Genomic DNA, 16,908 nt, shown 5'->3' on the forward strand with positions numbered 1-16,908 from the left:
GTGATTCTTTTGCGAATCTTCCCTATTCAAATTTTGTGATTTCGATGAATAGCTTTCTCGGCTTGAAAAATAGTTAACTGGGCTTTTTTCAACAGTACGTTTATGCCAGCGTATATATATATAGAATCTCTGTAACGATCAGTGTCAAGTTCCTGGTATTTAACGATGCGTCGAGTATTTGGTGCAATGTACTCGAGCTACCATGACGAATGCAGAATCGTATTAACGGGTCTTCCTATTGTGCGATCTTCGAAAGTCTCGAAACAGACTGTATCTTTCTATAGCGTTTCCCTCTTTTGTATATACAAAATATATACAGAGTGTCATGTAACTGGTGGTACAGGCGGGAAGATGGTGATTCTACGTGAAAAATTGAATGAAAAATACAGAATAAAAAGTTTTTCGTACGAAGCTTCGTCTTTCCGAGAAAAATAGCTTTGAATGTTTATCGAGTACACGTGCGCTTGATCAAGATTCAGCTCAATCATTGGAAGACATTCCTCTTGAAATTCGAAGAAATTTAATTTACCAACAAGATGGAGCACCATCGCATTTCAGTCGTGAAGCGAGAAATTTTTTAAACGAAAACTACCAATATTGGATCGGCCGTAATGGAAGAATATCTTGGTCACCACGATCTCCGGACCTGTCACCGCTGGATTTTTACTTACGAGGTCATGTTAAATCTATGGTGTATTCTAGCGACACAGCGAACGTTGAACAATTAAAAGAAAAAATTATTATAGCGTTCGCAACATTGAAACTACAAAATAACACATTGGAAAATGTTCGTAGCAATTTAATAAGAAGAGCACAGTTGTGCATGCAACAACGTGAGCATCACTTCCAACAATTTTTAAACTAAAAAAACATTGGTGAAAAGTAGACATTCTGTGCCCCCGCGTACGAACATTGGGAATGTCTGCAATTATTAGTAGAGATAATAATGAAATCCGTTGAGTTGAATCTTGATCAAGTGCTCGATAAACGTTCAAAGCCATTTTTTTTTCTCGGAAACAAAGCTTCGTATGAAAAAATTTTATTCTATATTTTTTATTAAGTTTTTCACATGGAATCACCACCTTCCCGCTTGTACCATCAGTTACATGACACCCTGTAATATATAATATTATTATAATATCCCTGTCGCTCTCCTTTTATATATATGTATATATATATAAAATAAAAGCAGTTTCGTCACGTCAATATATCGATTTTTCAAATTGCATTTCTACGTGCTGTATATTCGCAAACACGCGCGTTTACGTAATGTTTGCTCCGAGAATGCGACATCCATTTCGCTCGAATTTCAGAATCGTTTCTCGCTCGTTTCGATTAATTGTTATTGGCTAAACTAAATTGCATTTATATTGGAGTCAAATGAATATACATACATATACCAATCTTTGTACAGAGCTGTTATTTTGGAGTAAGAATTGTTAATTTCTGAAAAATACCTCGACATATCGTATTTCTTTTTTTTTTTTATTTATTTATTTACTCTATCGATTATTACGAAAGAATGTTTCTTAATATTTCGTAATTCCTGTTGTATGCGAGCATCCTGGTTCATCGTTGCATTAATTGGTTATTGCATTCGATTACGTATGCTGGAAAACTAAAAACAGTTGCGAATCAGAAGTAAAGTAATTGCGAGGAACAAGCCTGCGTTAAGCAATAGTTTAAGAGTGGAAAATATGCTTTTAATATAATGGTAATTACGAGAGGAATCTACACCGTTGCTTTTAATTTGTATCATACATGTATATGGAGGATAATTACAAATACGTTCCCGATGAATATTTATGTTCGCCGAGTTTTTACTTTTGAGGTGGCTGATATGTTGTAGAAATTAAATTGTGCACAGTTTGCTCGCCATAAAAAAGAACCGAGCGAAACTAGTAAAAAGAGATTTGAACCTGCTTGGATTTAACACATTGCCGACGGAAGACGCTTCTTTTTATAATTTATATTATATAATATTATATATAATATATAAATATACATCATAATGTTATATAATTTTTCAAGAAGTGAGGAAATTATTTCCTAACATACCACACCAAGAAACGATACTAGAGATATTTTCATTTTATTTAATAAAATACCTCTAAAATGAAAAATAATTAATAATTTTAATTATTAATAAAACACTTGTTAAATGCTATACATTCTCTTGAACCCTTTCAATCATATATTAAATAACTCAAAAAATAAGAGAAAATACAAGCTATACGTTTATCAGAGCATACTGTTCTCAATGTGTTAATATAAATATAAAATAAATAATAATTAAAATCTAAAATATCTAATAAATAGTTTCTTAAATGTTACTATAAAAAAAAAAAAATAGTAATATTTAAGAATATTTCATCAATGTGAATTAAGAAGTGCATATATGCATTGTACAAAGTTTTCCTGTTGCTCCAAAAATGTGCAGATCCTGGGAGCATAAATATAAAATAAATAATAGTTCAAATCTAAAATAATAGTTAAGTATAAATATAAAATAAATAATAGTTACAATCTAAAATACGTAATAAATAGTTTCTTAAATATTACTATAAAAAAAATAGTATTATTTAAGAATATTTTATTAATATGAATTAAAGAAGTGCATATATGCATTGTACAAAGTTTCCCTGCTGCTCCAAAAATGTGCAGACCCTGGGAGCATAAATATAAAATAAATAATAGTTAAAATCTAAAATAGTTAAGTATAAATATAAAATAAATAATAGTTGAAATTTAAAATACGTAATAAATAGTTTCTTAAATATTACTATAAAAAAAAATAGTATTATTTAAGAATATTTCATTAATATGAATTAAAGAAGTGCATATATGCATTGTACAAAGTTTCCCCGTTGCTCCAAAAATGTGCAGATCCTGGGAGCATAAATATAAAATAAATAATAGTTAAAATCTAAAATAGTTAAGTATAAATATAAAATAAATAATAGTTGAAATTTAAAATACGTAATAAATAGTTTCTTAAATATTACTATAAAAAAAAATAGTATTATTTAAGAATATTTCATTAATATGAATTAAAGAAGTGCATATATGCATTGTACAAAGTTTCCCCGTTGCTCCAAAAATGTGCAGATCCTGGGAGCATAAATATAAAATAAATAATAGTTAAAATCTAAAATAGTTAAGTATAAATATAAAATAAATAATAGTTGAAATTTAAAATACGTAATAAATAGTTTCTTAAATATTACTGTAAAAAAAAATAGTATTATTTAAGAATATTTCATTAATATGAATTAAAGAAGTGCATGTATGCATTGTACAAAGTTTCCCTGTTGCTCCAAAAATGTGCATACCCAATAAGCAACAAATCTGATAGCTCGTACATGGATCGTTCGACCAACGACTTGGAAACTCGTCGAACTCGTTGCGTGTTTTCGCGCTGATCGATCTTTTTCGATATTTCGCGGTATTCAAGGTTTCGAGATGCCATCAGTCAGTCGACGATCGGTATCGTTGGACTGAACTCCGGTGAAATGTTCGTCCTCGGGGACGAGTGTGTACAACGTTATCTGAAATAGCGAGCGTTCCGCGGAACAAAAGAAGATTATTCTTGAGATTGAAACTCGCCGGCAAGCGTAGAGCACGACACGATAACTAGGCCGGAAAGAGGACGAACCGTAAACTTGATAAATAAACATTAGACTTGGTGTGCAAACCAGGTCGCGATCGTTGCCGGCATGTCGTAGAATTCGTAATAACCCGTGTTTCTTCTCCGTTCTGCCCTTCCTCTCTACAATCAGATGTAACAATTCACGGGGAAATGAACGAGCAGTACCTTCTTTCATTTCTCTTTCCCATTTTTTTTCTTTTTTTCTTCGCCATTTGGAAGAAACACGTATCACGCTAGGCAAGCAGAATTACAAATCGCCAAGTTCTTTTCGAATTATAATTCCAGAGCGAGCCGTGGATAGCGACGTTGTCGAACGATAACAGTGCCGTTACTCGAGCTTCTAATTAGACTAATGAGCGAAACAACAAGTTACGTAAAACCGTCTCGACTGTTCCATCTTATTTATTGTTAACTTGCTCACGGATTTTACGGATACGTGGCTCGATCGTCTATGCAGATACCGATCAATTATACCGGTTAATCCGTCAATTGATCTTCGATCCTCTCACTACGCCTCTGTCTACGTGTGTGTTTGTAAGTCGCGTTACCTGCTGTTTAACAACAATTTGCATAATTTGCTTGTCGGACCATTGATACGCCAAAGTTGAAAATTACTCGCCGTATTATCATATTGTATTGGTTCTTCGCGAGGCCTGCACGCTGCACTGAAAAGTTTATTTATTACGTTACGGTAATTGACAATTGATAACGTCATTATAATATCATCGTGTAATAATTTTCATAATGTTGTATGCCTTTTCAATTGGTGATCAAAGGAAAGAGAAAAAAAAAAAAAAAAACATCATCGTTGCCACACAGTCCATCGATACGCGAAATAGAGAGAGACCTCTCAACGAGAAGTCGCGTTTACGCGTTGTGTAATTCTTGGCTTGTTTACGCGTGGGTGAAGTTGAATATCACCTGGCAACGTTACGGGTAAAGTGGAAATTGCAATTCAAATCACGTTTGGTTTTCTCCTTGTGTCGAGACAATGCTCGCTTCCGGGAAATTCATAGGTTACGATCGTCAGCTTTTGCAACGTTTAGTCCAAAGGTTCACGAAGCGCGTATTTTTACGATGTTGTACACAACATATCGCGCGTGATTTATCAGAAAATCGCGTCAGAAATTGTCCGTTTTCTTTCGAGACTTTTTCAGTTTGGTAAATGGCGAGAAGACTTTGCGACGAGGCTACACAGATTTAACGGCAGATGAGAGAAACGGGGAGAAAATTTTCTTCCGCCAAGAGGAACGTTTGTTTGCGTCGAGCGCTCGTTGTCACGCAATACGCTATCAGATACGAGGTCGTTGACTCGTAATCTCTCAAGGAGGTTACACACAGGTGCTCGAGCGAGAATATTCGCCGAGCGTGTCACCTGCTTTTCGAATTGTTTTCTTAAATGCACGCGTTCTCTCGAGTTATTCTTTTCGACTTTACAGTTGTAAACGATTTAATAGAAAATATATACTCCCTCCGTTGATAACCTAAACACTTCGCGAACTTTTTTTTTTTTTCTTTTTTTTTCAAGCAAATTTTTATTCTTTCCGAGATTTGATTTAATACCGATTCTATGATATATGAAGATAGAGACTTCGTTGAGTACTCCGAAAATTTTTTCAAAGAGTTTATAGTGATTATGATAATTTATATTTACGTCACAATACTATAAATAAATAATAACTCCGTAATTAATTTTAGTTGTTTATATAAAAATATTATCAATATCACAAAATATACAATNTACTAATAATTTAAAATATTTAATGAAGATTACATAATGGAAGTTAAATGACGAATAATTTCTATAAATGAAAGTTAAATAACGAAATAACGAATGAAGAATTTCTACTATAGCTACAATATATATATATAAGTGTCAGTAAACATTTCTATGGTGATAATAAAATTAATAGCTATTTTTAAATATTCTATTGTTTATATTAAATACACATCTTTACGGAACATAGATGTCGTTGATCTAAATTGTTCGAAGTAGAGGTCGCTACAAGTTCAGCATAAACGTGACAATACGCTTGCTCACGGAGGAATGGATAATTTTTCTTTCAATGAAACAGTCGAATCTGTGTGCCTGAAATCATTGTGAAATGAATTTTAAAAATTCGTCATTACTCGTTGCTACATTTTCTAATCAGAGTCTGCGCGTTATATATGAAATCGAAAGAGATTTAAATACGTGTTCTGATAAATTTTAATCAATCCGACGTATTTTAGTAATACGATAAAAGAGACGTATCTTCGTTACGCAATGAAAGTTAGTATTTTGTTTATAACGACGATCGCGTTCGCAGTGGAAAAACTGCGTGAGTTTCGGCTCGTTGGGAAATCGAAAGTACGATTGCTTCTCAAGGCACGCGCTCGTGTAACGGTGTGTCGAAATTTGGAACAGGATTGTCAAATAGAGAATTGAAATTCCGCGGGAGAACCGATGAATTTAATACTTTCGCCTCCGCGTCGAGCTCAAGAAATTATCACGTTCTTAAGAAATTCACTTTACTGAGTGAATTACCGAATATTAATTGCCGAGAAAAATTGCTGCAATTAAGAAAATTGCTTCAGAAGTTTCTAATTGACGATACGTGGATATATCGTTTGAATTAATCACTATCGTTATTAGATGATTGGATAGGAATGAATAGGTAATTGGATGCCGATCTTTATGCAAATTCATATTTTTATGAATGGTGTTTTAAAAATAGAGCGCAGATAAGAAACTGTTTCACGTACTAAATGCTACAACAAATACTCTACTTTCGACGTTTTGTATATTTTTGTATATTGCGCGCATTCGTGTGTTTAAATTTCCCGCGAATGCATAAGAATCCAATCGTTAAGAAAAATTATCATACATAGTCCCATCTTCATTTAAGAGAGTATCCCCATTCGTAGCCACTGATTTATTGAATAACAAATTGTTCAGATTTTGAAATTCTCCAAGATAACACGTTTTCTCTATTTTTTTGTACGAGTAGTATCTTTATCATTATTCAAATTATTGTGCGTTTCCCGCAGTTTATCACTCTTAATCACTGCCATAATTTATTCACCTGAAAGAAGAAAATCAAAAGATGAATTTAATTTACGTGAAAATCACTGTGTTAATTAGTTAGAAGTAAACAAGTTTTTCTTAAACAAAGTAACATAAATCCATTAAATTTATAATTGCTTGAACTACTTCAGACGATTAAAAAAAAAAAAAAAAAAAGAGGAAACAAGCTCACAAGATGACCACATTTGCATAGATTAAAAATGTATTCTTTGTTCCAGACATACTTAAACTATGAATTATAACTGAAACTTAAACTAAAACTGAATAACGATAAATTGCATAAAAATCACATTATACTATTTTGAAACGTGACGTGGAACAAGTGTGTACAAAATTTCAAAACCTAACGTAACAATTTTTTATCTAAATGGAAATAGTCTCTTAGATCATATTAACTTGACTCTCTCTTTTTAACCTGTTGCGCTGGAATGACGTGCCACGCACGTCGAGAGTTTTTTGTCCCAAAATTGCAATATTTTCTCAGTTTTTCAAGTGTATTTAAGTAAAACGAAATAGACAGAACAAGTAATAAGTTTATCACTTCTCAATCATTTCTATCCAGTCATATCATATCGACGAGTTCTAAAAGATAACGGCGAATTATTTTATATGGGTTTGGTCACTCGTTATGGTCCGCAATCAGTTGCCAGCGCTTCGTCTAACAAATACTGGATTCACATTGACATCATATTCGGAGAAATATGGAACAAGTTGAAGGCAATGATAAACGCTAACAATAACAAAAGTTGAAAACAATTTGCTATGGGTCCCTTTGGACCCAGCATTCGCAGTTCGGAGACAAAAGCTCGAGCATCTTCGGCACAGCTTGTTTTTCTTCAGTGTGAATCAGAACCGCGCGAAAATAAAATATAATCTCACAAGCGAAGTCAAGGATTACTCAGAGAATGAGACTAGTATTTACAAATCGTGACAACACGGCTCGTTATGCGTGTATACGCGAAACGATGTGTGTATCTGCTACATACATACGTGCTGGCTCGCGAACAAAGCCTACCATTGTCATGCGTGCGTGTACGCATCACTCGCGCGAGATTATACTTTATACTCTCTCGTCCTTATTTTTCAAACATACGTTCGTTTTGCGAACAAGATTTCAAGAATGAAGAGACAGGATGCATTAATTTTTATGTCTGCGCACCGCCGCTAAGGGCAACGATTTATCAAGCGACATTTTACTTTCATATATCGTCGTCATGTTAATTTTACTTTTAACTGCGGAAAGCAGATAGAAGTAAAAAAAAGAAATTGACGATAAACAAAGTATAATAGCAGATAAATTAATAACATAATAAGACGATAATTTCGCGTGATGTAAAAGTGAATAAAGTAAAATATGAAGTAGATAAATTAATAACATATAAATAAATAAAATATAATAGCAGGTAAATTAATAAAATGATAAGAAGATAATTTCGCGTGATGTGAAAGTAAATGAAATAAAATATATAGCAGGTAAATTAATAACATATAAATAAATAAAATGTAATAAATTAATAACACGATAAGAAGATAATTTCGTGAATGATACAAAAAGTGAAATAAGAATTTCATTTCATTGGAAGATTTTTTTTTAAGAAAATTAAGACGTGATTACGAAATCGACGAGCCAGCTTTTCCTCGAAAGATCTTATCACTTGAGTTGTATACAAGTACGACATATCATGGACATATCTGTACAGATACGTATATCATGACATATAATGTATAGTTGTATAGTGTATTTGAACATTCGATGAATATATGTCTGTTAGATAAAACATTTTGTCATTTTATTAATACTGTGATGATTATATTGCCGTGACTGTTATAATTGTGTTGGTCAAGTTTGAACTGAATCGGAGATTCAAACAGCTACAATCCATTGTATAAGTAAGTTGGACTATTCAATGGGATCATATTTCAATTCTTAAAATAATTATTCATACCATATATTGAATTATAGTACTCACGTTAGTCTTCAAGCTGATTTCAAGTCTTATCTCTATGTAACTAATCTCAAACTAAAGTTTATTAATAAAATTTCAAAGTATAACGCACATAATAGTACAGTTGTTTTATGATGAATATTCGAATACTTTTGTAAACCGCTATGTGAACAACACACAATCATTTCTGTCCAAGAACTAATTTCCACCAATTTTGTCGACGAGAAAGAATCTATTGTTCGTGGTACAGAAAAGAATATCGATTGTTGCTTAATGTGTGTGCACAATTTCTGCGTGTTGCAAATCGCTATCGCTTCCCGTTGAGTTGCGCAACACCAGATGCGCTGTTTCAATAAAAAAGAGAAAGAAGAAAAAAATATCTGAAATATCTGTCGTTCGTAACTGATAATGAGTTTTCTTGGCAAATTAGATTCACGAGCGATTCATTTATCGTCGTATTGTTTTTATAACGGTCATGGGGGCGATTCCATTATGCACGGCGAGGCAAACGCGATTAAACTTACATAACTTGTCGATTTGGTAATTTTGTAAAAGCGCTTGCTCCGTCCGCGTGCAAGTAACAAGTTGAAAGCGAATTTTTGAATCGATATCGAGCTCGGGGGGCTACTTTGCCTCTCTCGACGCTCGAGTATTATATACGTTCACGTGTTATAATAAAATTCGATAAGAGGGATCGATGTTGACGAAAAGAATTTATTAATGAACATCTGTGGAAACATCTGCAAGAGAAGCACGTGAAAATTTGAATTTATATATTTGTCACAAAGAAATGCACGAAGACAAATTTTATAGGTTCAAAAAATTAATGCAATTTGACAAAAAGTTCAGTATATCGTTCAAAATTTGGAGAGTACGACCATTATTCATATTTTTCCTCTGTGGTTTCGCTTTTATTTTTATCTGCTTATGCTGTAACTTATTATTATCTTGTGCGAAATAAAACGACCAAATTTATTTATTTATTTATTTTTTTCATTAAGCTTACATGGAATGAAGGAAAAATATTATGCAAAGTGGAAATATACATTTATATTTATAAAAAGGAAATAAGAAAACGTTGCTAATAAGAAGAATTAGTGCTTAAGAAACGATAATATGTGGAAAATGAAAGCATGTGACTTGCGGAATTTTTCCTTGCAACCACACACACACACACAAATATTTCGTTGTTTGATTGTTATACCATCTCGTGATTGAAAATAAATGAACAGTATACTCTGATTAAGAGATGCTTTGACAAATTATAATTATATAGTGAATCAAACTTAATCTTTTGGCGATATTTTTGATGAAAACGAAACAATATATTTTTGATCTGAACTGTTATCTTATAAATTGTTAACTATAAACATAAATATAAAATAATAACTATAAAACATTAACTATAAACAGAAATTAAATTATTTTACCTTTAGCTGAGATTTTTTTTATAATATATGGCATTAATGACTCGATTGAAGTTGCAGATATTATGTCTTTTTGATTTAACACGGCAAATGCGTGTACGCATACTCATAAATCTCTCCGAACCATCGTACCGAGGAATTCGTCATTCTATACTAGGCATGACGTAAAATTTCAAAGCGCAACGCAACGCATATCGACGTTCACGTAACGCTATCGCTTTACCGAGAGTTGATTTTTGTCAAAATGTCACGTACGTGTATCAAAGGCAGGATTAAATTCAGCTGCTGATAATCGGGATAATATGTATAACACGACGCGTTTCGTGTATTGGAATTCCTTGAAATACTAAAATTGATTCGATCAGTATCTCAGAATGGTGTACTGTAATGGGTTTTTTTTCAGACTTTTCAGCTTTGGATCTCGATATCGAAAATATACAGAGGTTAGAACGGAACGCGAGAGCGTGTTTGACATTATCTGGCAACGCCGTATGATCGATCATGAGAATTCTAATAACTACTCGCGTGTTTTCTATTATCAGTCATCGGTGTTAATAAGCGAAGGATCGAACGTTCTAATTCAGATATTTTTAAATAATTTTCAATTTTTTAAAAATTTCAATTGTGCAACGTTGTTATGCAATAACAATTAGATAGAATTTTTATAGCTTGCTACCAATAAAGTAGCAGAAACACAGTCGTAGTAAGTAATAATTATGAAATTGTAATACAAATAAATAAGGACAAGAATAAAAAATATATAAATATAATATAATATATAATAATAAATATAATAATATAAATATAATAAATAAATATAATAATATAAATATAATATAAATATAATAATAAATATAATAAATAAATTATAATTATAATTATAATTATGAATTGGTGCTTGGTATCACTGCTGAGATAACTTCTAATAAATAACTTTTAATAATTCAGTGACCGGTCGTTAGTGAGAAATCATCGACGAATTGCTAAAAATTGATGAATACTTGACGTGGTAGGCATGGTTTTCATATCAGAGCGGGTAGCTTTCTATTTTTCTTGTTCGATTCTCTCCGTTCTGTTCTCACTTCCACTCTGAACTAACGACGCGGAAACTTCAAGGCTTCTCAATATATACATATGTATATATTTATATTTCGCAACGAGTCTTAAATTCTCTTGCTGGTTAAAATGCAGCCGATTGCATTGCAATCAACTTAGTTAACGTTGCTCCTTTCGCTTTGCTTGCTGCCTCACCTATCCATCCCCTCGTGCGTTAGATATAAATACTCGCTTATCTTCGCGTTTCTCAATGAACAGACAGCGTTGCGACAGAAACTGAAGATTTCTTCAGAAATATGGGCGTTTCTCTATCTACAAACTTATTGACTGACTTTTATATGTATCAACGAATTACTAACTTTGCATGGCAATGATCAGATGAAAGAATAAAAGCGACAAATTACAAGGAGTTACATTTAATTGCTCGTCAAATATGAAAGAAGGCATTTGCAAATCATTGGAATATAAAAAGAACAAAATAATTTTCAATTTGAAATTCAATCATTAGCTAGTTGCATACATCGCAAGTATTGTGAATGTTTGCGAATTTTCTGTTTTTGGCAATAGACAATCTCATCCATAAAACATACTCCGAAAATGAAAAAAGCATTGAAAGTTTTTTTAGAATATGAGGATAAAAGGAATGCGATGAATCTCTGAATAAATAAGTATCTGAATTAGACTAAACTGTACGTCAAAGCACGAATTTATGCAACTGTTAAAAAAAACAAAAATTGAAGTATTTAATTGATATGTATATATTTTAGAAAAATAAATAAAGTTAATGTAAGTTTCCATGTGTGTTTAAAATATATTATTTTATTTTATTAATTCAACACTTCATTCAATGTGAAGTGTAAATGTGAAAAACGGCGTTCAGAATCGATTTTTTTTACTATTATGCCACTTTTTATTCAAACCAAAGTTAAAATATATTTTATCATTCCATTCTTTTACTCAACATTGTTCTGAAAATTATTCTGCTGATATTACGAATTTCGAAACTTTAGAACTCTTCAATTCTATACTAATTTACTATCCTTTCTTCAAACATTTTCGCAGCACATATTGTATTTGTTTGTTATATCGACCCATTGTCGATATAAAACACGTCGGCATATCTCGTTCATTGAATGAAAACATTTTTTGTCATGTAATGTACAAAGAAGAAAGTAAGCGATATATTATAGTTTGTGTAGTTTGTTTCGTCTGATATGTAGAGATAAAGTCAACGAATGTGGTCTCGAGAATGTGGTTGAAACACAAGCGTAACTAGAAATATTTATATAACCAAATATTTAATTTAAATAGATCGAATGTTTGACACGTGACTTTAGGAAAAAGACTTTCGATATTTAACAATTCCATATCCATCCGAAATATAAGCTATTGTATCTTGAGTTTTAATACAGTTGAGGTCTTTTTTATAACATACGGCAAATATTTTTGTGCTATATCGTATTAATGATTCATGTGAAAGTTACTTTTGATGAGCCCTTATTCAAATTTCCAACGAGTTTCATTGGTGCAATATCACGTTCGACAATTGCTTGAAAATCATAAAAAAGGAAAAGCAGTGAATAAATAAATGATTGTTTCATACAAATTTATAAAAATTCCAGAAGATGCAGAGTTTTTACAATTATTTTCATTCAAGCGTACACATTCGTTCCTACGCTTTGTAAAGTGTACTTCTCCTCGAGCAAAGTATCATTTGAGATTAACACAAGAATTAACAAATGATCACACACCTATGATCTGCTATTTTATAATGTCGTGTCCTTGACACGCGCGCACGTTAACTAAAATTAAGCCAGGGAATTTGGAACCATGGCCAAAAGCCGACGCTACAACTTTGGCAAAAGTTCTTCAAACTTGTTAAAGCATGTTTAACTAGGTCCATCTAAGTTCAAGATACACACCAGTTACTACCCACGTATACTATGATCCTTCTCTCTACGCGAAATCACGCTTAGAGTCTTGACAATTATTTTTCGACGCGAGTTCGCGCATGTGCATAAAATATTGAAATTGGACGTATACAGCGCAATTCCATTAAAAGCTTAAAATATTTTTGTCACGTTTCGATAGCTATGACGAATGTTTTTTTTTTTACTGTCAATTTTCTGCATTTTCAGGTTCGTTTCTAATAAATAGTTAATGCTTCGCAAAGTCTGCGTAAACATTTTCAATGTGGTTAGGAACGCGTATTTCAATCGTTCTGAAATTTCAATAATGAGGATTATTGATCCTAAGATCCTAAAGATCCTAAAATTGATGAAATTCCAGTTATATGAATTGAAAAAATTGTAAAATCAACAGATGGAGATGGATAATATAAATATGATGATAATGGAGGATAAATAGTTCATCCAGTTCCTGAATTTGGAAAAAATAGATTATTTAATAATAATAAAAATAAAGATGGTAATAGGAAGTAATCAAAATCTAATATTATTTATTCGTGGAAATGCTATATCAGGAGATCTTAATATTAATGGAATTAAAAAATTTCCAAATCCTCTAATTATAAATGGTATAACTATAAAAAAATTATTAAAAAAGCATGACTAGTAATAATAGAATTACAAATTTGATCATTATTAATTCATATTCCAGATTTATTAAGTTCTATTCGAATTAATATACTAAATAATGATCCAATAATTCTTAATCATAAAGCAAATATTATATATAAAATACCAATATTATTATGATTTGTAGATATTAATCATTTATTTATATAAATTTTATATATGTATTTATTAATTAATTTATAATATTAACAGTTTATTACTTAAAATTTAATATTATATTTAAAAAACAAATTAAATTACTTATTTAATAAATGAATATTTTAAATTTAATTATTTTTATATTTATATATAATATTTTTTTAATTTTGAAGATTAATAATTAACTTAAATAATGATTAAATTTTAATCAAGTCATTTTATATAGTCTTTAGCCACCTAATTATTATAATATTAATCATTTTTTTTCTTTTTTTTTGTATTGCGTTACTATTATATGTTGAGGTTAAATTACAGAGAAACCAAAACCAAACTGATCAACTCCACTTTTAATTAATGCTTTAATTTTGTTACACAAGTACAGGATTTCTATCCAACGGATTTATTTTTATTGAGGGTTATTTCAGCAAGGGTAAATTTAAAAAGTGATATTTATAATAATATCACTTTCACTTTTATGGAGAGGGGGGAGTTGATCGATAGTTGGTTTCTGAACGGCTCATATTGCACAGTAAATTTTCTGAACAGCATGTTCATAGTTGGATTGGAAACGCGATTTTCTAAGAAAAGATTTTCACGATTTTTACTCGTCCGCGTCATTTTGGAACAATCCGGCGTTCGGAAGCGAAAATTCGCAGACATTTTCACGGGTACATGGCCAGTAAAAAAATATTTAAAGAACGTCCGAAGGATGGACCATTCGCTGGGTATAAATTCGTCTTTTCGGATTATTTTTGCCCGTCTATTTTCTCCAATAACAACGATCGTTCATTCTTGGTTTACGTCGTTTCGAGGAAGAGAAATATTTATTTTCTCCCCGGTCTTACATCGAAAAAAAACGACTCGAATGCATTTTGCGTTTAAAATACGGGCGCCTCATTGTTGAATGTTTTCAACAATGAACCACCAGTTTTGTATTTTGGCATGGTACATATTTACGTCTTTTTCCCTTCTTTCCTCATCTTTTTTTCGCAGATACCTTCTTCTGTAGAACTCTGTTGTTTCAAATATTCAACATCGGTCTTTTGTCTCGACCCGATTGCACGTTTATTTTTTAGCATGAAACAAGCGAAGACAGAGAACGCTGAGATGCATCACTATATGTCGGTGATTCACAACCCACAGTTCCGTTTTGAAAATTTTTTCGGCCCGCAGATTCCCTGACTTTTAGTTTCGTTTATTATCATTTAATGATAATTACATAGTTTAATTTCTTTTTTCTGATCACAAAACTGCTTGACATTCACAGTGTTAGCAGAGATCAAATATTACATTAAATATTAATTATATTTATAATAATTAATTGATATAAACGATCTGTTCATTCATCAAATCGATTAATAACGAAAGCAAAGAAGAATCGGTGAAATATATTCTTTTTAAAATTTTCCTTAAAACGAAATGGAAACTCGAATAATTTGCAGAATGAATCATTGGCTTTTATCTAACAACGTACATGCAAAGTGCATAAGCTGGTACATCCTTGAAATAATAACATTGGCTTTTAGAGTAAATTACATGTTTATCGTTCCACGGCCAAACAAATTTTGCGTCATTTAACGGTTTCAAGCCTAATTGCTGCTTGAAATTTATTTTAAGCGTGCTTTGGTGCTAAAGTTGAAAAAAAAAGAAAAAAAGAAAAACTCAAAAAGTAAAGTCAATCGTTCTAGCTTCACGACAGGAAAGAAGAAAGAACTGAGACAGATAATAGGTCGCGGAAATTTGTTATTCGCATGGGGAGTACAATAAAACGGAACTGGAATAATGAATAAAAATAGGATGCGAGCGAGCAACCTAACGATTATGCATTACGATGCATGTATGTACGTATATACATATATGTACGTATGTATCGCGTTTGCAATTCGATTTTAGAGTGATCCATCTCGTCTCGTATTCGTCTCTTTCTACGAGGTGTTAATTTCCGAATAGCATACATTGTCGTATTTAAAAAAAAAAAAAAAAAAATAAAAATAAAACTGTTTGGTTAAATGTCGATCGACTGAATAATCTAGTTGGTGGATATAGTTGGCGGAGATGATAGAGCGTGGTTGTGAATTAAAATATTAAGTGTCGACATCAATTGACGTGGCCGGACTCAGGGTCGTACACGTTTTATAGAAGCACCTTGAATCGCAAGCGGCGAAAATCACCTCTGAATTGAGGCATTTAGAGTTCCTGTACGATCGCTGTCTATTACGCAAACAATGGCAAAACGCGCGGGCAAACAAATTTTTTTAAACGTCGCACGAAGAAAGAAACGATCTTGAGTCTGACTAACGTCGATCTCGTTTTCTTCTAGAATTAACTCTGCCACGATCCATAATTCTACGCGCTGTTTAGCAAATAAAAAGGATTTATAGCGTAATTTTCAAAATATAAAATTGAAATCACGCGTGTTGTAGGAATTTCTTTCATATTTTGTTTAGCTCTCCGAGCGCTCGAGATTATTGAAGATCTAAAGTGAGGTTCGACATTTCATTTGCAATTCTTCTCAATTTTATATCGTCAAAAATCTGTTTTTTGATGTCGCTCAGATTTTATAATTTTAATAAATTATAACAAAAATCGATGTCACGATAAATTATTGCCTGGTCTTTAACATCTACTAAATAAATTAAGAATGCACATCCATTTCATACCTTTCGACTAATAAGTAAATCAAAGTCAAGTCTCAAGCATCCCACATTATCGAGGTTTTAATATTGTATAAACATTCAAGGGTTTAAACTCGAGGTATATTTTTCTAACGTCAAGGATTAAGTCTAGATCGAAAGAAAATTACAGCAGTGTTAGACTGTTACTTTGATTTCCAGACCTAAATCTTGATATCTAATCGATTTGATAAACTTTTGCTAATCTGTATGTACTATATACTTTTTTTTTTTCTATCAATTGGTTAACTCGTTCATAGATCTGTTTTATACACGAGTATAAAACAGACACGTGCGGGGACTCGTGTTTGAGTTTCGATTCAAGTACATAGTACAGTTAATCGAGGACCCCCCCA

The 16,908-nt window shown here is 31.8% G+C and overlaps 1 protein-coding gene across 1 annotated transcript; it reads left to right on the forward strand.

Moving 5' to 3' along the window:
* Positions 1-394: 394 nt before the first annotated feature.
* LOC122536038 lies at positions 395-1,060 on the forward strand (the record flags this gene model as incomplete). Its single annotated transcript, XM_043668058.1, has 1 exon — positions 395-1,060. A coding segment is annotated over one exon (471 nt), but the record flags the coding sequence as incomplete, so codon positions are not given.
* Positions 1,061-16,908: the final 15,848 nt, after the last annotated feature.

This window comes from Frieseomelitta varia, unplaced genomic scaffold (assembly GCF_011392965.1).
Source record: "Frieseomelitta varia isolate USP_RPSP 00005682 unplaced genomic scaffold, Fvar_1.2 scaffold_794, whole genome shotgun sequence".
Lineage (NCBI taxonomy): Eukaryota > Metazoa > Arthropoda > Insecta > Hymenoptera > Apidae > Frieseomelitta > Frieseomelitta varia.